Source organism: Colobus angolensis, unplaced genomic scaffold (assembly GCF_000951035.1).
Source record: "Colobus angolensis palliatus isolate OR3802 unplaced genomic scaffold, Cang.pa_1.0 Scaffold139, whole genome shotgun sequence".
In the NCBI taxonomy this organism is placed as follows: Eukaryota; Metazoa; Chordata; class Mammalia; order Primates; family Cercopithecidae; genus Colobus; species Colobus angolensis.
This window is the reverse complement of record NW_012114477.1, coordinates 1,762,040-1,779,771: the sequence shown is the minus strand read 5'-3', so window position 1 is coordinate 1,779,771 and position 17,732 is coordinate 1,762,040. Positions and strand designations below refer to the sequence as shown.

General features: G+C 44.0%; 1 protein-coding gene across 1 annotated transcript in view; it reads right to left on the bottom strand.

Annotated features, from left to right (window-relative positions):
• Positions 1–11,325: 11,325 nt before the first annotated feature.
• The window catches only part of TTC28 (tetratricopeptide repeat domain 28), a 720,135-nt gene continuing 713,728 nt past the window's right edge, over positions 11,326–17,732 (bottom strand). Inside the window, exons 23-24 of the mRNA XM_011934852.1 lie at positions 15,168–15,275; positions 11,326–13,648 (exon numbers count right to left, since the gene is read on the bottom strand). Coding sequence (XP_011790242.1) covers positions 12,018–13,648; positions 15,168–15,275 — 1,739 coding nt within the window. The 3' untranslated portion in view covers positions 11,326–12,017. The remainder of the gene's footprint in view (positions 13,649–15,167; positions 15,276–17,732) is intronic.

Below are 17,732 nucleotides of genomic sequence, written 5' to 3'. Positions count from 1 at the left end.
TGCCAGAATCACATAGCATTTACATACCGTAGCTTTAGAGTAAGTCTTGAAGTCATCCTCTTTTGCAAGTTTGTTTTCACTTTTCTAGATCTTTTGCATTTCTGAATAAATTTTAGATTTAATTTGTCAGTTTCTAGTGAAAAATCTGCTTTTTCCTGCTAATATTTTGATTGCAATTGTGTTGAATCTGTAGATCAATTTGGGAAGAACAGCTTAACAATATTGAGTGTTCTATCCATGAACATAGTATATCTCTCTGTTTATGTATGTCTTTAATTTTTATCAGCATCATTTTATAGTTTTCAAAGTAGAAATCTTGCATGTCGTTTATTAAATTTATATTATATATATATTTTATCAACTTTGAGGTATAATTTACATAGTAATTTACAAATGCTCTCATTTTAAGTATACAGTTTGTGTTTTACATAAATTCATTTATGTTTATTGATGCAATGGTAAACAGAATTGGTTTGCATTTTATTTTCCAGTATTTATTGTTAGTATATAAAAAAATTGCAGTCACCATTGGATGTGATGTCTCTTCATTTTTTTTTACTCTTGAACAGTAAATATCCTCTATTTCTTCATGACATTGATGTGTTGAAGCGATCAGGTCAGTGGTCTTATTGCGTTGTTTATTACAGTGGCCATTAGGCACATATGGCCATATCCATGTACATAAAATTAACATTAAAATTTTCCTTGATCACACTAACCTCATTTTAGTTGCTCAGCAGTCAAATGTACCTAGTGGCTACTGTATTGCACAGCACAAATTTTCATTATTGCAGATAGTTCTATTGAAAAGCACTGTGTGGGCCAGGCGCGGTGGCTCAAGCCTGTAATCCCAGCACTTTGGGAGGCCGAGGCGGGTGGATCACGAGGTCAGGAGATCGAGACCCTCCTGGCTAACATGGTGAAACCCCGTCTCTACTAAAAATACAAAAACAAAAAAACTAGCCGGGCGTGGTGGCGGGCACCTGTAGTCCCAGCTACTCGGAGGCTGAGGCGGGAGAATGGCGGGAACCCAGAAGGCGGAGCTTGCAGTGAGCCGAGATCGCGCCACTGCACTCACTCCAGCTGGGGTGACCCAGCGAGACTCTGTCTCAACAAAAAAAAAAAAAAAAGAAAAGCACTGTGTGGAGTGGTGGGGTGGCCCCACCTTCTGGATTTGCTTCACTGTTCTCTTATGGTGTTGTGTAACTCGTTCAAATAATCCCTGTATTTATAGAAAATTGGAAGTTATACATATATATCCAAAAGCTTACTTAGATCCAGATTAAACTTTTATTTCAAGACTACCTTAGGTGATGCTGTACCCTTTATATTGCATTACAAAGAAGTAAGAATTAACCACTAGATTTTGCATGACAGATGTAGCTATTGGTCTTATGTGGGGCCAATAACCTGATTTGAGGGGGTAGTTCAAGAAAGAAGGGAAAGAGTGGAGTTGGAGACACCAAGTATAGACCAATTGGGAGCTTTGTATTGAAAGGAGAATGGAGAAATGGAGTGTTAACTGGATGGGGATTTAGTACTGAGTTGGAGAGCTATAGCATATTTATGTGCTGGTAGGAATGATTCATCTGAGAGGGAAAGCCTGACAATGCAGGAGAGAGACAGGAGAATTATTAAAGCACTGGCCCTCAATAGGCAAGGGACAGTGAGTGGGTCTGGGCTAGTGGACGTGTTGGCCATGGAGAGGGACCCAGGGGCTCTGCCCACAATAATAGGAGGGAAGGCAGAGCATAAGCTGCTAAGAAGGGATATGGGACTTCTCTGTTTATTTTATGTCATACTGTCCAAGACTGTACAGTACAAGACTGTACAGTAGTGGCCTTCACTGTAAGGCCCCAGACCTTCATGTGTGCACTTTTATGACCTACGTATAGCTCTTCTTCCTTTGCTGGCATTTCTGTCTCAGTTTGCCAGACTCTACAGCCTTCCTCCCCACCCCATTTCTAACTTGCTTCTATTTATGCCATAGATTCAAACATCCACAACTAAGGCCATTAAATTACAAAAGAAAAAAAAAAAAGACTGCCATGTAAGTTACCCTAACTTGGAAGTAGCTAATCCTGAAACTAGCATGGCCTGCAACTTGGCTACTTTGGGGACTTTCTTGGTCTCCCTCCTAGTGTCTTTGCATCTGTTCTGCCTTCCTCTTCGCTTCTCTCTCTGCTTATGCATGGCTTTTGCACCTCTGTCACCCTGGGCTGCACGTGGTCATGGTGGTCCACTGACCTCAGTTTACATCACCAGCTTTTGGGTCTTGCTTCAGCTGCAAAGACCGGATCTTGTCCAGATGTTCTGGATTGAATTCATGTGAAAAGGAATCTGGTTGGCCAGTTCATGGGGCACGTGGAGGGGGGGGTTTCTGACCTGTCACAGGGTTGGCTGGGCCCTGCAGGCTGTTTCCTGCTCTTGCCTAGTCAGCTGCAGCTGGGGGAGTAGAGTCCTCCAGTAGGAAACACAACTGCCTGGGTTCACAACTCCCTAGGCTGGGCTGAGGCAGTTCTAGGGACGGGTGGTGAGTGGGTGGGTAGGGGCACAGTGGTTGTGTTTTCATTCACCAAGCTGTTTAAATTGTATCATGAAGACAATGGCATGTAAGTGAAGTGCATAAGCTGTATTTTATTGACTTGTTTTTCTCTTTTTTTTGGGGGGGAAACACGGTCTTGCTGTGTCACCCAGTCTGGGGTGTGGTGGCATCATCATGGCTCACTGCAGCCTTAACCTCCCAGGCTCTAGTGATCCTCCCACCTAAAAGCCTCCCAAGTAGCTGGGACTACAGGAGCAGGCTACCATGCCTGGCTTATTTTTGTTTCACCATGTTGCCCAGTCTGGTCTCGAACTCCTGGGCTCAAGCAATTCCGCCCTTTTTGGCCTCCCAAAGTGCTGAGATTAAGGTGTGAGCCATTGTGCTTGGCCTGTTTTATGGACTTTCTAACACCTGTTTTAACTTTCTGCTTATTTTTTATTGGCTGCGTTCTACTTATAAACTCTGCGCAAATATTTGTGGAATGAATGGCTTTTGAAATAATAGATAAGAACTGCCTTTTTCATTTTGTCCACATATTAATTTTATCTTACTTTTGCATTTTTGGTTTAGAATGAAATGTCTATACTTCAAGAAGATCTGTACAGGAAAAAAAAAAAAATTAGACTGTTGGCAAAATGCTGCCAGGCAAATCAGAATTCAAATCCCTTTACCTGTCTTAATTAACTAAAAGTCTAAAAGCATAGACTTTGAGTTCTGCTCCTGGGATTTAAAGCTTAAAACTTTTTCTTTTAAGTAAATATATTGGCAATATTTATATACTTAAGAATATTATTATTCCCTGAAGCCCAAATGCATAATTGCTACAAATTTAATAAATATCTTGAGATTGGATGAAATGCATTTGAAAAGCAAAATGTTTCCTTAATGCCAATGTGTCCCTTTAATGTGTTTGGCTCCAGATGTTTGGCCTCATTTGCTGGAGTGGATGCAGCATTAGCCTGTCAGTTCCCTGCTGTTTGCCATTATTTAGGAGTATTAGAGGCTGTAAGCATGCATGCTCATTGGGAAAGTTAGAAAAAGGCTTTAAATAGAGGAAGGTACCAAGCTGCGGCCCCTGTCCAGAACATCTGAGGTTAAAAGCAAGACAACAAAGTGACTATAAATCAAGCATTAGAATCCTAAAAGTAGCTGCAGTAGCTAAGAGCAGTCCTACTTGTAACCATCTTTTCTATTAGCTGTCAACTGAGATCCCGAAGCACAGAATCAAATCTTCATTAAGGGCCATTCTCTCCTTCAAAGGATGTGTCTAACAAAATATGTATTCTACAATGGAATATACAAATTCCTTAGCAGTAATAGGGAACATAAATTGGATTTCCTAAAGAATTGGGGCCCACACTATTGTGCTCACAAATCCTTGCATTATGCCTCATTAACCTTTCATACTTAGATGTAGTCTGTAGATGATTGTATTATACTAAAGTAAAAGTCTACTTTAACACCAATGGCAGGGTATGGTTCTTACACTGTGTCTTAAAAAATGCTAGAACCACTTGGAATTCCCTTTACATTGACATACAAACTTTATTTTCTTATAATGGGAAGATAATAGATTTTGCCCCTTGTATAATTATAGTATAAACCGTAGAACTCATCCACCCCAGTTCTCAGGGTCAAAATGTTCTCCAGAATTTCATGCTTAATATAAGGTTTTCTGCATATGAATGTGTTTATAGGTATCCCTTTAGGGCCAGAGCTCTGGTCTCTTAGGAATACCAGTTTTGTGTATATTAGCAAAGACCAACACTCGCAAGTCACTAACGCATAGATCTACTTTTCAGTTTGTGTTTTCTTAGTTTTCAAAATACAGAGGTTTGCTGGGGGGTGTGGTGCGTGCCTGAGGTCTCAGTTGATCCAGGAGGCTGAGGCAAGAGGATTGCTTGAGCCAAGGAGTTTGAGGTCAGCCTAGGCCACATAGTGAGAGCCCCATATCTAAAAGTAAATAAATAAATAATAAAATAAATAAAATTAAATTAAATTAAAATTAAATAAAAAATATAAAATAAAATAAAATAATGCAGAGATTTAATGGCCAATATTTTCTTTAGGATTTTTATGTCTAGGTTCACACATGGAATGGTCCTATTGTTTTCCTGTACTATTCACTGGTTTCAGAATTAAGGATGGCATCTATGAAATGATTTGGACATCGTTTTATATTTTCTAAACAGTTCATTTTGAAAAGAGAGACTAGCTGAAAAAAACTCCTAAAGGTTTGGTGAAATACATGTAAAACCGCTTGGGCCTGCTATTTTTTGGAGAATTGGATAAGGGCAAAAATAAGGCTAAAATGGTTACCATTTTAGTTTAAGTTTCCTTTCCTTCTTACATCAATTTTGGCATTTTATCTTTTTTCAAAACTTTTAATATCTTTTTCTAAAAGTTTGTATAATCTAATTTATTATTGTGTAATGGCTATATTTTTCACTTGTTCTTAAATTTATTATGAAGTAGTTCAGATATATAAACGAATTGTAAGTCACAGTCGCCCACATCCCGCTCCTGACGCTAATTCTACCGCCTTTGAGAATTTGACGCTAATACCACTCCGCTTCAAATGACTCACTTTGACGCTAATACCACTCCGCCTTTGAGAGCCCTCATTCCCAGCATTTCTAGATACCTCCACTGCGTGTATGCACCTGGACCCTGAAAGGCGATATTTTGTACTTTCATATATATTGGCATAAAATCGTTCGTAGCGTTTTCTTATTCTTTGATCTCGGCTGCATCTTTAGTTATAGCCCATTTTCCTTCCTTTTCCCTCTTTCTGACTCAAACGCACGCACGCCCACACACATACACATACACGATTACTGTTCCCAGAAATCAGTGTAGTTGTCTTTTTGGCAAGCTTTGCCCTTCTTAAACTTCTATATTGTCTTCTTTTATTTCTTCTATATTGTCTTCTTTTATTTCTGGCCTTTCTTATTTCCTCTTTTATTTTCTCTGTTATTCTTTTTCTAACTTCTTGGTCACCTAGCTCAGTGAGTAGTTCTTGTTCTTTCCTAGCATACCTCGGTACTCTAGTGTCACAGCACCAGTGTCCTTCTTGGTCGCTTGGGGTTCTTGTAGTTACATAATTTAAATATTACCCTTGAATATAAACATTTAGGGCTATACATCTTTCTTTAATATGTTGTATTCCACTAGTTTTATGGAATTATTTTATTCTTTACACATATAATGTATACATTTCTGAAAATACCATGTACGCAGAAATAAAAATAATTGTAATTTTATTTTATTGGGTGAAAGTGATAATGTTTCTAATCCACTGTGCAAATTCTAGGCGAGTATAGAAAAAATAAACACCACTGTCCTGTAGGTCTGGAGGTATCCACTTGTTTTGATATGTTGTATTTTCCCGTTTCTATTTTGAGTTCTTCCATGGGTTGTATGCTATGTGGTCCATTTTAAAATGTCTAAGTGATTGGCTGCTTTTTAGTTATCCTCTTGTTATTGATGCCTGACTTAATTGTATTGTGCTCTGATTATGTGGCAGTAATCCTTCAATATTTACTGAGACTTGCTGTGTGGCCTGTGCATGGTCTATTTTCATGAAATATTCCATGTGTGCAAGTGAAGACAGTGGATCACTATCCGAGACTGGGTTCTCCTTAACTGCATTTCAGAAGCCTGTTCACAGGATTGTTTAAACCTGCCACATGCTTTCTAACTTTTTGTCTGCTTGATCTATCAATTATTGAGAGTAGTGGCTTAAACCTCCCATTATGATAATGTTTTTTCAAACTTGTAAAACAAATTTTCTTCATGAATTTGGAGGCTATATAGTTAGCTGCATACAAATTTAGAATTTTGCCCTTTTGCTAAGTTTATCATTAGGAGGTGGATCTTTGTTTTTATTAGTGCCTCTTATTTTAATATCTAGTTTGCCAAGCCTTTTACTATCAGCCATTTGGGACCCTTATGCTTCGGTGATTTTCTTTTCAAATAGCATATAGCTTTTTAAAGAGCATGTGGCTTATTGCCATCATCTGTCAATCTACTGCCTAATTGTTTAGTTCACTTACATTTATAATGATTACTGATATTTTTCTTTTGTCGTTTTTTAATTTTTGTGGGAACATAGTAGATGTATATATTTATGGGGCATGTGAGATGTTTTGATCCAGGCGTACAATGCATAATAATCACATCGTGGAGAACGGGGTGTCCATCCCCTCAAGCATTTATCCTTTGTGTTACTAACAAACCAATTATACTTTTAGTTATTTGAAAATGTACAAGTTCATCTTATATTTGTCCTTTTAGATGGTTTTTGTTGTTCCTTCCTTTTTCTTTTTTTTTTTTGAGACGCAGTCTTGCTCTGTCGCCCAGGCTGGAGAGCAGTGGCCGGATCTCGGCTCACTGCAAGCTCCGCCTCCCGGGTTTACGCCATTCTCCTGCCTCAGCCTCCCCAGTAGCTGGGACTACAGGCGTCCGCCGCCTCGCCTGGCTAGTGTTTTTTTTTTTTTTTTAGTAGAGACGGGGTTTCACCGTGTTAGCCAGGATGGTCTCGATCTCCTGACCTTGTGATCCGCCCGTCTCGGCCTCCCAAAGTGCTGGGATTACAGGCTTGAGCCACCACGCCCAGCCTGTTCCTTCCTTTTTCTATTCCTTTACATCAACCAGGGTTTTACAAAATGAATCTGTTTCTCTTCCACTAACTAGTTTGGAAGTATAACCCTCTACTTCAATTTGTGTGTGGAACTACATATATTTAGCTTACTCTAAAAATAATCTACAATTTGTTCCTAAACTTACAGCACTTTAACTCCCTTGTTTTACATATTATTGTCTAGTATTTCTTGTTATCCAAATGAGACATTACTCTCTTTATAAAGGCAATATTTGTGTTCATTTATTCACATTTACCCAGTTCTTCACTATTCCTTCATGCTTCTCACACTTTTGCATATAGAATTATCTTCCTTCTTTCTGAAATACTACCTTGGAAGTTTTGTTAGATGATATAGGGATCTGGTGGTGATGAACTGTTTTTGTTTGTTGAAATATGTATTCAACTGTAGAACTTTCTGGCCCTCCAACTATGAGTAGCGTCTAAATCACCCCCCACCGACAGTGTCCTCAGACCAGAGACGTGCGGGACAGCTCTGCTGCATGCACGGTTGTGCTCTCTGCTTGGTGGATGTGAGGCTATGGTGTAGAGATGGGGATAAAACTAGACGGATACGTGCTCAGTGATGACACACGGCCACTCCATGTGCTGCAAAGAAATCTAGACAGTGTGGAAAGGGTGAGAAAGTGATCCAGATACAGCACTTAAAACCGAGGGAACTCATGCTTTAATAGACACTGAAAATCACAAAGGAGGAAGGCCAAGTGCCTTAGCAATCTCAATAAAAATATGAAGTTATTTTTACATGGTAAATTTCATAATATAAAAAGTTTAATGTCTGGAAACCGTGTAATTTACAAAAAAAGTCCACGTAGGCCAAAGATGGCTAACACTGCATATAAGAAACGTGAATGCCAGTGGGAAGGTGTCTGAGGAGGGGCGGGACCACAGGTGTCCTGACAGGAAACATCTTTGAAGGATGTGGCACAAACAAGGGCCCAGTTCACAAACCAAAGGTACACTCAGATAGAACAGCAGAATAGGTGATGAAAATTACACAGTTTCCACTTGTTGCCTACTTACTGAAAGCAAACCAGATTATTGCATGGCATTTTTCCAACCTGAACTGAAATTCTCAAGGCTACAGTTCTTCTTGTGGGTCTGCAAGTGTGTGTGGCCGGGAGATGGCAGGATCGGCATGGCCGGGACTGGCTGCAGTGATCACGTGCTGGAGGTCACTGGGTCGGAGAAAGCAGGATCAGGACAGCGTGGGTGGCACCTTCGTCTCCTGCTAAAACCCGGCAAGTTTCAGTGTGGACTGTGAATTTTTAAAAAATGGAATGGAGGTGAAAACTATTTCATTTTGTGCTGCACATTAGTGTGGATCAAAATGTAAGTTTTAGTAGCAATTTTTCTCTTGGTATTTTGACTTAATTAAAAAATCAAATTAGTTGAGTCATTTACTGGAGAGAATTAAGAAAGCTTTGACTCCCTTGCTCTGTGGTCCTGCTTTCTAAGGTTTCTAAGGTTCCTGAGGTTTCTAAGAAAGGGGAGTTGTACGGCTTATTGTCATTGTATTTACATCTGATGGAGTAGCAGAGGGTGGGACATGCCAGTTTAAATATATGCAATGCTTTCTGCAAATGGTAAGCCAAAAATTGTTTTGTAAATATTACTCACATCCATGGACTCCCCCCAAGTGGGACAAAGAGCCAAGGGCTATGCAGGAGGCATTTTGTTTCATCCACGTGGCCCTCACATACCCGGGCTCCCTGGATGCCAGTCAGTCTATCCACTACCTGACTTGCTGTTCCTAGACGGGAGAAACAAAACATTATTCCATTTTCTGTCATCTATACCAGGAGTCAGCAAACTTGTTAAAAGGCCAGGTATTGGCCGGTGCGGTAGCTCACACCTGTAAGTAATCCCAGCACTTTGGGAGGCTGAGGCGGGCAGATCACCTGAGGTCATGAGTTCGAGACCAGCCTGGCCAACATAGTGAAACCCCATCTCTACTAAAAATACAAAAATTAGCAGGTCATGGTAGTGGGTGCCTGTAATCCCAGCTACTCAGGAGGCAGAGGCAGGGAGAATCGCTTGAACCCAGGAGGAAGAGGTTGCAGTGAGCCGAAATTGCGCCATTGCACTCTAGCCTGGGCGACAGAGTGAGACTCTGTCTCAAAAAAAAAAAAAAAAAAAAGCCAGGTATTAAATATTTTATGTGTTGTGGGCCAAAGGCAAAATCAATAATATTATGTAATTACTTATATAACCCTTTAAAAAGGTAACTTAGCTCATGGCTATGAACAACCATACCGCTGACCAGACTTAGCCTGTAGGTCATAGTTGCCAACTCCTGATGTACACAAAGAAATCCTGGTGAATTACGCAATTTCCCTTAATTCTAAGTGCATACTTTTTTCAGTGTAGCCTGAAACATTCACTTTGATTTTATGATTTTACATCCATTTTACTCATATAGGAACACCAAGACGGACATACACATAAAGTGGCGGTGACTCTACAGTGGCCTCTAGACTGGTCTATCATTTTATCACTTTTGTTTTCCCTTCCTTGAAACTTAAGACAGAATAAAACCACATAAACCATTTGGCTCTTCAATATGAAACCTAAAACAATAATGTACATGGGACTAAAACCAGGTTAGAGTCCATGAGTCCTCCTAACTGGCTCAATAACCACAGGAAGCAGCAGGGTGGTGGGGGTGTTTGCTAGAGAGGGGCAAGTAGGGCGGCACCCTTCCCCTCACAGAAGGAGAGCACAGACCCCAGAGCTTTACTCCAGGGATCCTTGGCACTTGGGAAAGAAAGAGGCTGAGAGATTTGCTAAGAGAGGGACAGCCTAACCATCTGCATATGAATTTTAGAAACTTGAGGTTTACTTTTCATTGTTAAGAGCCTGATTTTGCTGTCTAATGCACAGTGCTATAAATTTGGTCTTCACTTGCTACACTGGTACTTTTATTACCATTTTTCCCCTACTAACATAAAGAAACCCTCATAATCGCTGGCTTCTTTATAAAGTACTTCGCTTTCAGTGTTGGGATCAGGGCTAGAATGTGACATGCTTATTGTTGCCTTTTGTCAACATGGCTGCTGGTTAAATTAAAAACCCCTAGGATGGAGCTCAGGAGGACACAGACTGGATAAATATTATTCTTTCTTCTTTTCAGAGGAGCACACTGAGGAACAGGTGAGACTGTCAGTGTATGCTCAGAAGCTGAGATCCCACCCATGGTTAAAACCCCTAGCTGGGGATCCTAAGGTCAGTGCCCCCTGCCAGGCCCCTCAGGTCTGCTCCATGTGCTGCTGGTGGCCCAGGCCAGGTGGCCGCTCACCTTCATGAGGAACCCCGTAGTGAAGTGGGTAGGATTTTTATTTTAGAATTACCTGAAAGATACTTATCTAAATTCTCCAACTAAGTACTAATATGACCTTCAGCATTTCCTTTCTTTATTAAAATAAATTAATGGTTACCCCTAAATAGATGATTCCCTTGTCTTCCCTCAAGCTGGCAACAAGTTAAGTTACTGTCAGAGCTGTAGGAAAAGAAGTCCACCTTCACTTTTTAAGATACATCTCTTTCTCCCTGGTTGGCCATAATCCGGGATGGACGTGTGGCTTCAGTGGTGGGGGAGGGGCCAGTCCTTCAGACAGTAGGAGCACAGGAGGCTGGCCAGGGCCAAGGTGAGGGTTTTGGGGGGCAGCTCACAGAGGCAGGTGCTGGAATTGTGGGGACCTGGCAACAGATTTAGATATAAGACAACTGAGGGACCTGGAGTTGGGAAAAGAGAATAAAATTCAACAGCTAATAAAAGGGAACAGGAGCTGGAAGGCGGGATAAATCTAGTTAGACTTGGAAATTTTTTCCTTTTTTTTTTTTTTTTTTTTTTTTTTTTTTGCTTATAAGGAAACTGAGTCATTTCAACCTTTCCTTCCAAACTTGATAATTACTTATTGATGACTATTCAAAATTTGACATTTTAAAAAACTTTTTGAGCTTTTAAAAATAATAGCTATAAATGCAAAGTACTATTGATAGTAAAACCAAGTTGTTTATCCATGTACAAAAAAGGTCAATACTGTTTTAAAAGCACAAAGTTGCATTTTAAATCACAATTGCATAGTTCTAAAATGCCTGGATAAAAGTTACATAATTTTTTTAAGAAAATTCAAGTTTGGTTGACAGCGGGACCCAAAGGACATTTGCAGAGGAGAGTTCAGAATGGAAGCGCTGTTTCAATGTGAATTATTGCATTGTTGCTGAGATATTACACTATCATGAGACCAAAATTGCTACAATTTAATTACAAATCATTGGCATTTTAAAAACCATTATTCCATTTTTGGCTAATATAACACTTTCCTGTAGAATTCAACTGAGAGAAATTTCATATATCCCACCCCCAACCAGCACCCGAAAGCCTTAGAAAAAGCTCTATTTGTATTTCTGTGTATAAAAGGTACTGCATATATACCTCTTAGCAAAATATGTGCTCCCTTTCCTCTCCCTACCCCAGAACCATGATCATTTTTGTACAAAATCCTGGTGAAGAATCATATCAAAGATGAGAAGCAGGGAGTTCAAAGGTAAACATTTGGTGAAGTGTGTAGGAAATTCCATGAGCCTCCTGTACCAGCCCCATAGAAGTCCTGGCTTTTGGTGAATGTGGCCCAGAAAAGCCACCAGTGTGTGTGGCAGCCTTTGGACGTGGTCATGCCCCTCGCCCGGAGAGCACAGCATCACGAGGGTGCTGGTGGCTGTGGGGGGACTGCACTCGGAACGGCTGAAGCAAACGCCAGGCCCCCATCTGCCGGCTGCTCAGAGTCAGTGGGTATAAAAGATGCTTTAGCATTTGGAAGAAGGGAAAAATCTTCCTGGGGACAGGAACTTGTAGCCGTTTCCAGAAGGCAGTCTCAAAGGGCGCGCGGGGGCTGCGGCGGGAGGGCCGGAGGGCAGCGGCAGTGCGCCCAGCGAGGTGGTCTCGGTGCGCCAGTGTCCGTTGGGAGGGGCTTTTGGTGGAGCTCCCTCATGCTGCTGCAGGGACAGCTCCTTTAGTTCAAGCTTATCCACTCCCTCCTCCTTCTTATTGTGCCGTGGTGACAAATTCAACAGACTGAGGACATCTCTCTTAGAAGTCATCGTGCCAGGAGCCCCCCGGAAGATCTTCATTGGCCCTGTGGAATGCTGGGGTGTGCTCTGCCAGAACATCTTCAGGTTATGGACAGCCTGCACCTTTTCATCAATGGCTGCCATTTTCAGTTTGTCTATGTCAGGAGCGTCTGCTGGACTTGAGCGAGCGGATCCAGCTGAGGAGTAGGAGAGAGCTGGGGAAGGTGCACTGCCAGCAGGAGACTGGTGGCCGGAGCTTGGGGACATGTTCCTTGGTGATTTGGAAATGTGAGCGCTGTAAGGAGAGCTGGGGTACTTCAGTTTAAAGAGAGGCTGGTCCAGCTGGGAAGTCTGTGAGTCGGAGCCAGGCGATGGCCGGCCACTGTTCTGGCTGGGGCTGTCTTTGATGGACGTCTCCGAGGTGGTGGGGCTGCTATATCCAGAACTCACCTTGGGCAGGGAGGAGCTCCTGGCTGGGGGCTTTGGTTTAACAGTGACTGGCGATGGCTGACTCTTCTGATGGGAGAGGACAGGCCTGCTGAACGCGCTGGTTTCTGACGCTCTGAAGACGGCAGCGCTGCTGGGCGCCTGAACACCGTCTTCAGGGTTATTACTCTTGCTCACCTGGCTGCCGCTCCTCTGAAGACGCTCCACCGCAATGAGATGACTCTGTGTTTCCTCTAGAATTTTCTGGGCTAATTCTTGTGGATCAAGTTTTGGATTGCTTTCTTCTTGGGATTTCACGGTACTGTCCGTTTCTGTGCTAGACTGGTCTGATTCTCCTGTATCTGAGCTTGCTAGTTTTCCCACCTTTTGGAAGGGTGAGTTGGGGCTGGGAATCAGAGTCATTTTCACTGGAGAATTTGGAGTGCTGACGCTCCCTTTGGAGCTCACTGAGGCTCTCAAGCCTCCGGTTGTCCCAGGTCGGGGTTGTTTGTGGTCTGGTGAGAAGCACATGTTTTGGTTTTCTTGGTAGGTCGCCAAGGGCTCGTTACTGATGATAGAAAACCCTTCATATTCTTCTTCATCTTTGTTGCCGGCAGGGCGGGTCTGGGGAGGCAGCTGGCTCCGAGGCAGGGTGGATCTCTGCAGGTAAGCGTTCTTGGACCGGTCATTGTCCTGTCGTCCTCCAGGGCCTCCACCCTCTGATCCACCCTCAGGTTTGGAGACAAAGCTCATTGAGGAGGCAATGGAGCTCAGACTGTACACAGAGATGGCGTCTGAGGCAATGCTGTCGGCACCGGTGGGAGAGAAGGGGGGTTGCTGGTAGCCCAAGGGCAGGGCATTGGAAACAGACTGAGCAGAAGCAAGAGACTCCAGGGAGGAGGAGCTGTCGAGGCTGAGGCGCTTGGGTAGCTCAGTAGAATCTAAGTGCAAAACACAAAGGCCCAAAGGGCAGTTAGAATTCTATATGGTTTTGATTTTTTTTTTTCAAAATTTACAACATCCTTATATGCATAGAAGCTAGCAAAGAATTATGCAAGAGCTACTTATATACACTACTTGAATTAATCTTACAATCCTCAAAAACATGGTCCTGTTAGAAAAAGTAAATCTAAGGTAGGGACAAGATCACTCTAGGAGAGCTCACAGCCACACCCCCGCTCCCCCGCCCAGACCCCCACCACCATGACCCATCTCCACTCTGCTCCCTGTCACATGTGGGGTCAGGGTAAGCAACATGACCCTGTATCCGCCTTCCTCTGAGGAGGGCTGGCTGTGCTCCTGGGGTGGGGGCCCTTTGCTCAGCTGGGGCATGTGAGCAGTCTGTGACATCTCCTGCCCTCCTTTCCAGCTCCATCCCAGCAAGTCCCTCTGGCATCATCTACACTCACTCTCCACACTGCTTCTCCCCCATTCTCTCAACTTACTCCATTCAGGTTTTTGTCCCTGTCATAAAGTCACCAATGAGGTCCACAGTGCCAAATCCAGAGTCCATTGCTCAGTTCTGCAGTGGGATACACCCTGCCCTCACCACCCCCTCCCTCCTCCATAGGCCCCTCCTCATCCTTGTCACTCTGAGACCTGGAATGCCCACAGGACACATTCCTCTTCCCCTCTGACCCTCATGCACCCCGGGTGACGCCATGCACGTTTCTGTCTCCATGCAGACCTCTCCCTGAACTACAAACTCACATACCAGCTGCCTGCATGGGTGCCTAATGGCTATCCCCAAACTGAATGTGTCCCAGATGGAACTCAAGCCCATTCCTCCTGCCACTTTCCTGACCTCAGCAGAGGGCAATCCCATTTTTGCAGTTCTTCCAAAAAAAAAAAAAAAAAGATAGCTGAGGTGGCATGTCCCAGTAATACCAGATGCTGTGGCTGATACGGGAGGCGGAGCTTGCAGTGAGCCGAGATCGCGCCACTGCACTCCAGCCTGGGCGACAAAAAAAAAAAAAAAACCAGGATATCACTTTGACCCATCTGTCATGACCTTCAGCAGACCCCGTTGGTTCCACCTACAAACCATAACCACCTCCCAAGCCAGCATTTGTTCTTTCCACTGCAGCCAGCTCGGCCCTTAAGAACATCAGTCAGGCTGGGTGTGTCCCCAGAGCCTGGAAATCTCCTCTGGGGCCCACGTGACCTGAGGGTCCACTCCCATCAGGCCCTGTGGCCCCACAGAAGACAGGCACACCTGTCGCCACGTTCCCGTCTGCTCTGCCACCACCATCTCACTTTCCAGTCCCTTGCCCTGCTTGAGCACTTGCCAGCACCTTGTATATTCCAAGTGCCATGAGAGTAGGGAGTTTTTGTTTCCTGCTCCTGAACAGTCCCTAACGGTTCCCTAACATACACAAAAAATGTTTATTCACTTTTCTTCTGCTTCCCAAAATGTATGTGCTGGTGTTGGCCCCCAGGGAGAGCGTGGCAGGCTCTTACCGAACAGAGACAGCAGGGACTGGAGCGCGAAGTGCACAGTCCGTCGATTAGCTTGCTTCCCGGTTTTCAGGATTACTTCCTCCTGACCAACTTCACAGAGATCAAAACCTAAAGGAACAAAGAATATAAGCATCTGCTTCCTTTGGGAAGATTCCAGATCTTGAACAGGAGCACTGTAGGGCTCCTTGTGCAACTTCATGGAATGCCTGCAAGGCCCTTCAGGAAGCATTTGGGCCTGGGGCTTCCCCTGTCTGCACAGAGGTTGGTCACGTGGCAGAGGGGTCGGGCTGCCCCACCCGGAACATCCACTCTACGCAGCCCCCATTTGGCGTGTGTGTGGCTCTCACTGCCTGGCTCTCCTCTGTCCCTTCACAGAAAGCACTATGGACCAGAACTGAGTAAGGCTCACTCACATGTTTTTTTCCACTTTTTTCACAGAAGTACAGTCTATATATAAAGACTGTCCAGGACAAAAACTGGCCACTCCATTCAGCATTGAGAGCAGTATTTACAGCTGGTGCATGGTAAGGTGAAGTTTCTCAAGGGCAAAGACAACGCCTTCATGCATGTTCAGTGTCTGCCCCCGTGGGCTTCGAAATGAGTGCCGACAATGGGGAATCTGCAGTGACTTCTCTGCCTCTGCCAAAGCCCAGGGGTGCTGCTCCCTAATTCTTAAGGATTCTAATGAGACTCAGAGCAGGTGTAACACAGGCCGTGGAGCTTCCTGAGGCTGGCTAACAAGCTGTGGACAATTAAGAGACATTATAGGGACACCAGCAAGTATGTCTCCCTGGGGAGAAGGCAAGCGCAGATGCTATGGCCACAGATGATGTGGTTTGGCCCTGTGTCCCCACCCAAATCTCATCTCAAATTGTAATCCCTGGATGTCGAGGGGAGACCTGGTGGGAGGTGATTGGATTGGTTCATGATAGGGAGTTCTCACGAGATCTGGTTGTTTGATAAGTGTCTGGCATTTCTCCTGTGCTGTCTCTCCAGCCACCTTGTGAAGAAGGTGCCTGCTTCTCCTTCGCCTTCTGCCATGATTGTAAGTTTCCTGAGGCCTCCCTAGCAATGCAGAACTGTGAGTCAATTAAACCTTTCTTTATGAATTACCCAGTCTCGGGTAGTATCTTTATACCAATGTAAGAACAGACTAATACAGATGGGGACCACAAAGCAAGAATTTAAGGCCTGAAGAGTCTTCAGCATTGAAAATCTTCACTCAAGATCCCTGGTCCCTGGGTAGATCACTGAGCTCCCCTGAAAACACTGCAAAGTGCTGGGTACCTACAATGCCACACCCTCTCCTCTGACCTCACAATGATAAAGTAAGGGGGCCTGTAGTACACGATGCTACTGTCAGCATGCTGTGTGTGTCATGACTCAGCCACAGCACATTCACCAAAGGAGAAACCCCTCCCTCTCTCGTCTGCCTAGCCAGCCAGCCTTTTTACTTGTACTCGGGGATTTGGAGACTATCATTCCCTTAGGAATTAGGTTCACTAGAGGAGCATTCTGGTCTCTATGGGACGTTTTCCTCTCTGAATTTGAAAGTAGATAGCCCCTGAAAGCAACAGGAAGACATGCTCAAAGAACTCAGCATTAAAAACAAATAATGAATAGTATCAATGTAATGCTTGCATGAGAAACCTCTACTTTTACCAAAATGATTTAAATGGGGTTGCTGAGAACTGGGTCCTCGCCATCTCTGGCAGCCCATGCTGGGTTGTGAAGGTGTGTGCTTACTGCTGAGGACTGGAAAGGGGGCATTTCTTGGAGCTTTGGAGCCCTGGGAGCGAGCCAGCCACCTCTCTCCAGATGACAGGCCTGCCAGACACCACTGTCCTCCCCGAGCTGTAGTCAAAAGGCCGTAAAGGTCACAAATGCATGCAGGCTGACTCGCCCCTTGAGTATCAGTGGCTCTTGGAAAATACGGAGAATAACTGGAACATTGACTAACATCTCCCATAATCCCAACACCAGAGACAGCCGGTGTTAAGATTTTCTGTGTTTCCTTCTGTACTATTCTTGATGTATCTGGCAAAGGGACCTCAAAAGCAGCAAGTGTGCAGAGGAGGAAGGCTGGCTCCACCACCCCCACACCAAAGAGAAGCTCAGCCTCCATGAGGAAGAGAGCTTTTCCTTTATAAAGCGAGCTCTTGGCCAGATGCAGTGGCTCACGCCTGTAATCCGAACACTTTGGGAGGCTGAGGCAGGCAGATCACTTGAGCTCAGGAGATGGAGAACAGCCTGGGTAACATAGCGAACCCCTGTGTCTACAAAAAATACAAAAATTAGCTGGGCGTGAGTGGTGCATGCCTGAAGTCCCAGCTACTTGGGAGGCGGAGATTGCAGTGAGCTGAGCTCGTGCCACTGCACTCCAGCACCCCAGCCTGGGTCATAGAGTAAGACTGTCTCCAAAAAAAAAAAAAAAAAAACTGGTATTTGGAAATAAACTTGCAAAAAAGACAAAAAAAATGTTGTGGTTGTGCCTTCGTCTTGCGGACTCACTTGTGGCAATGCCCCCAAGGCTTGCCCTACAGCTTCTCACAGAAGTGACAAGAG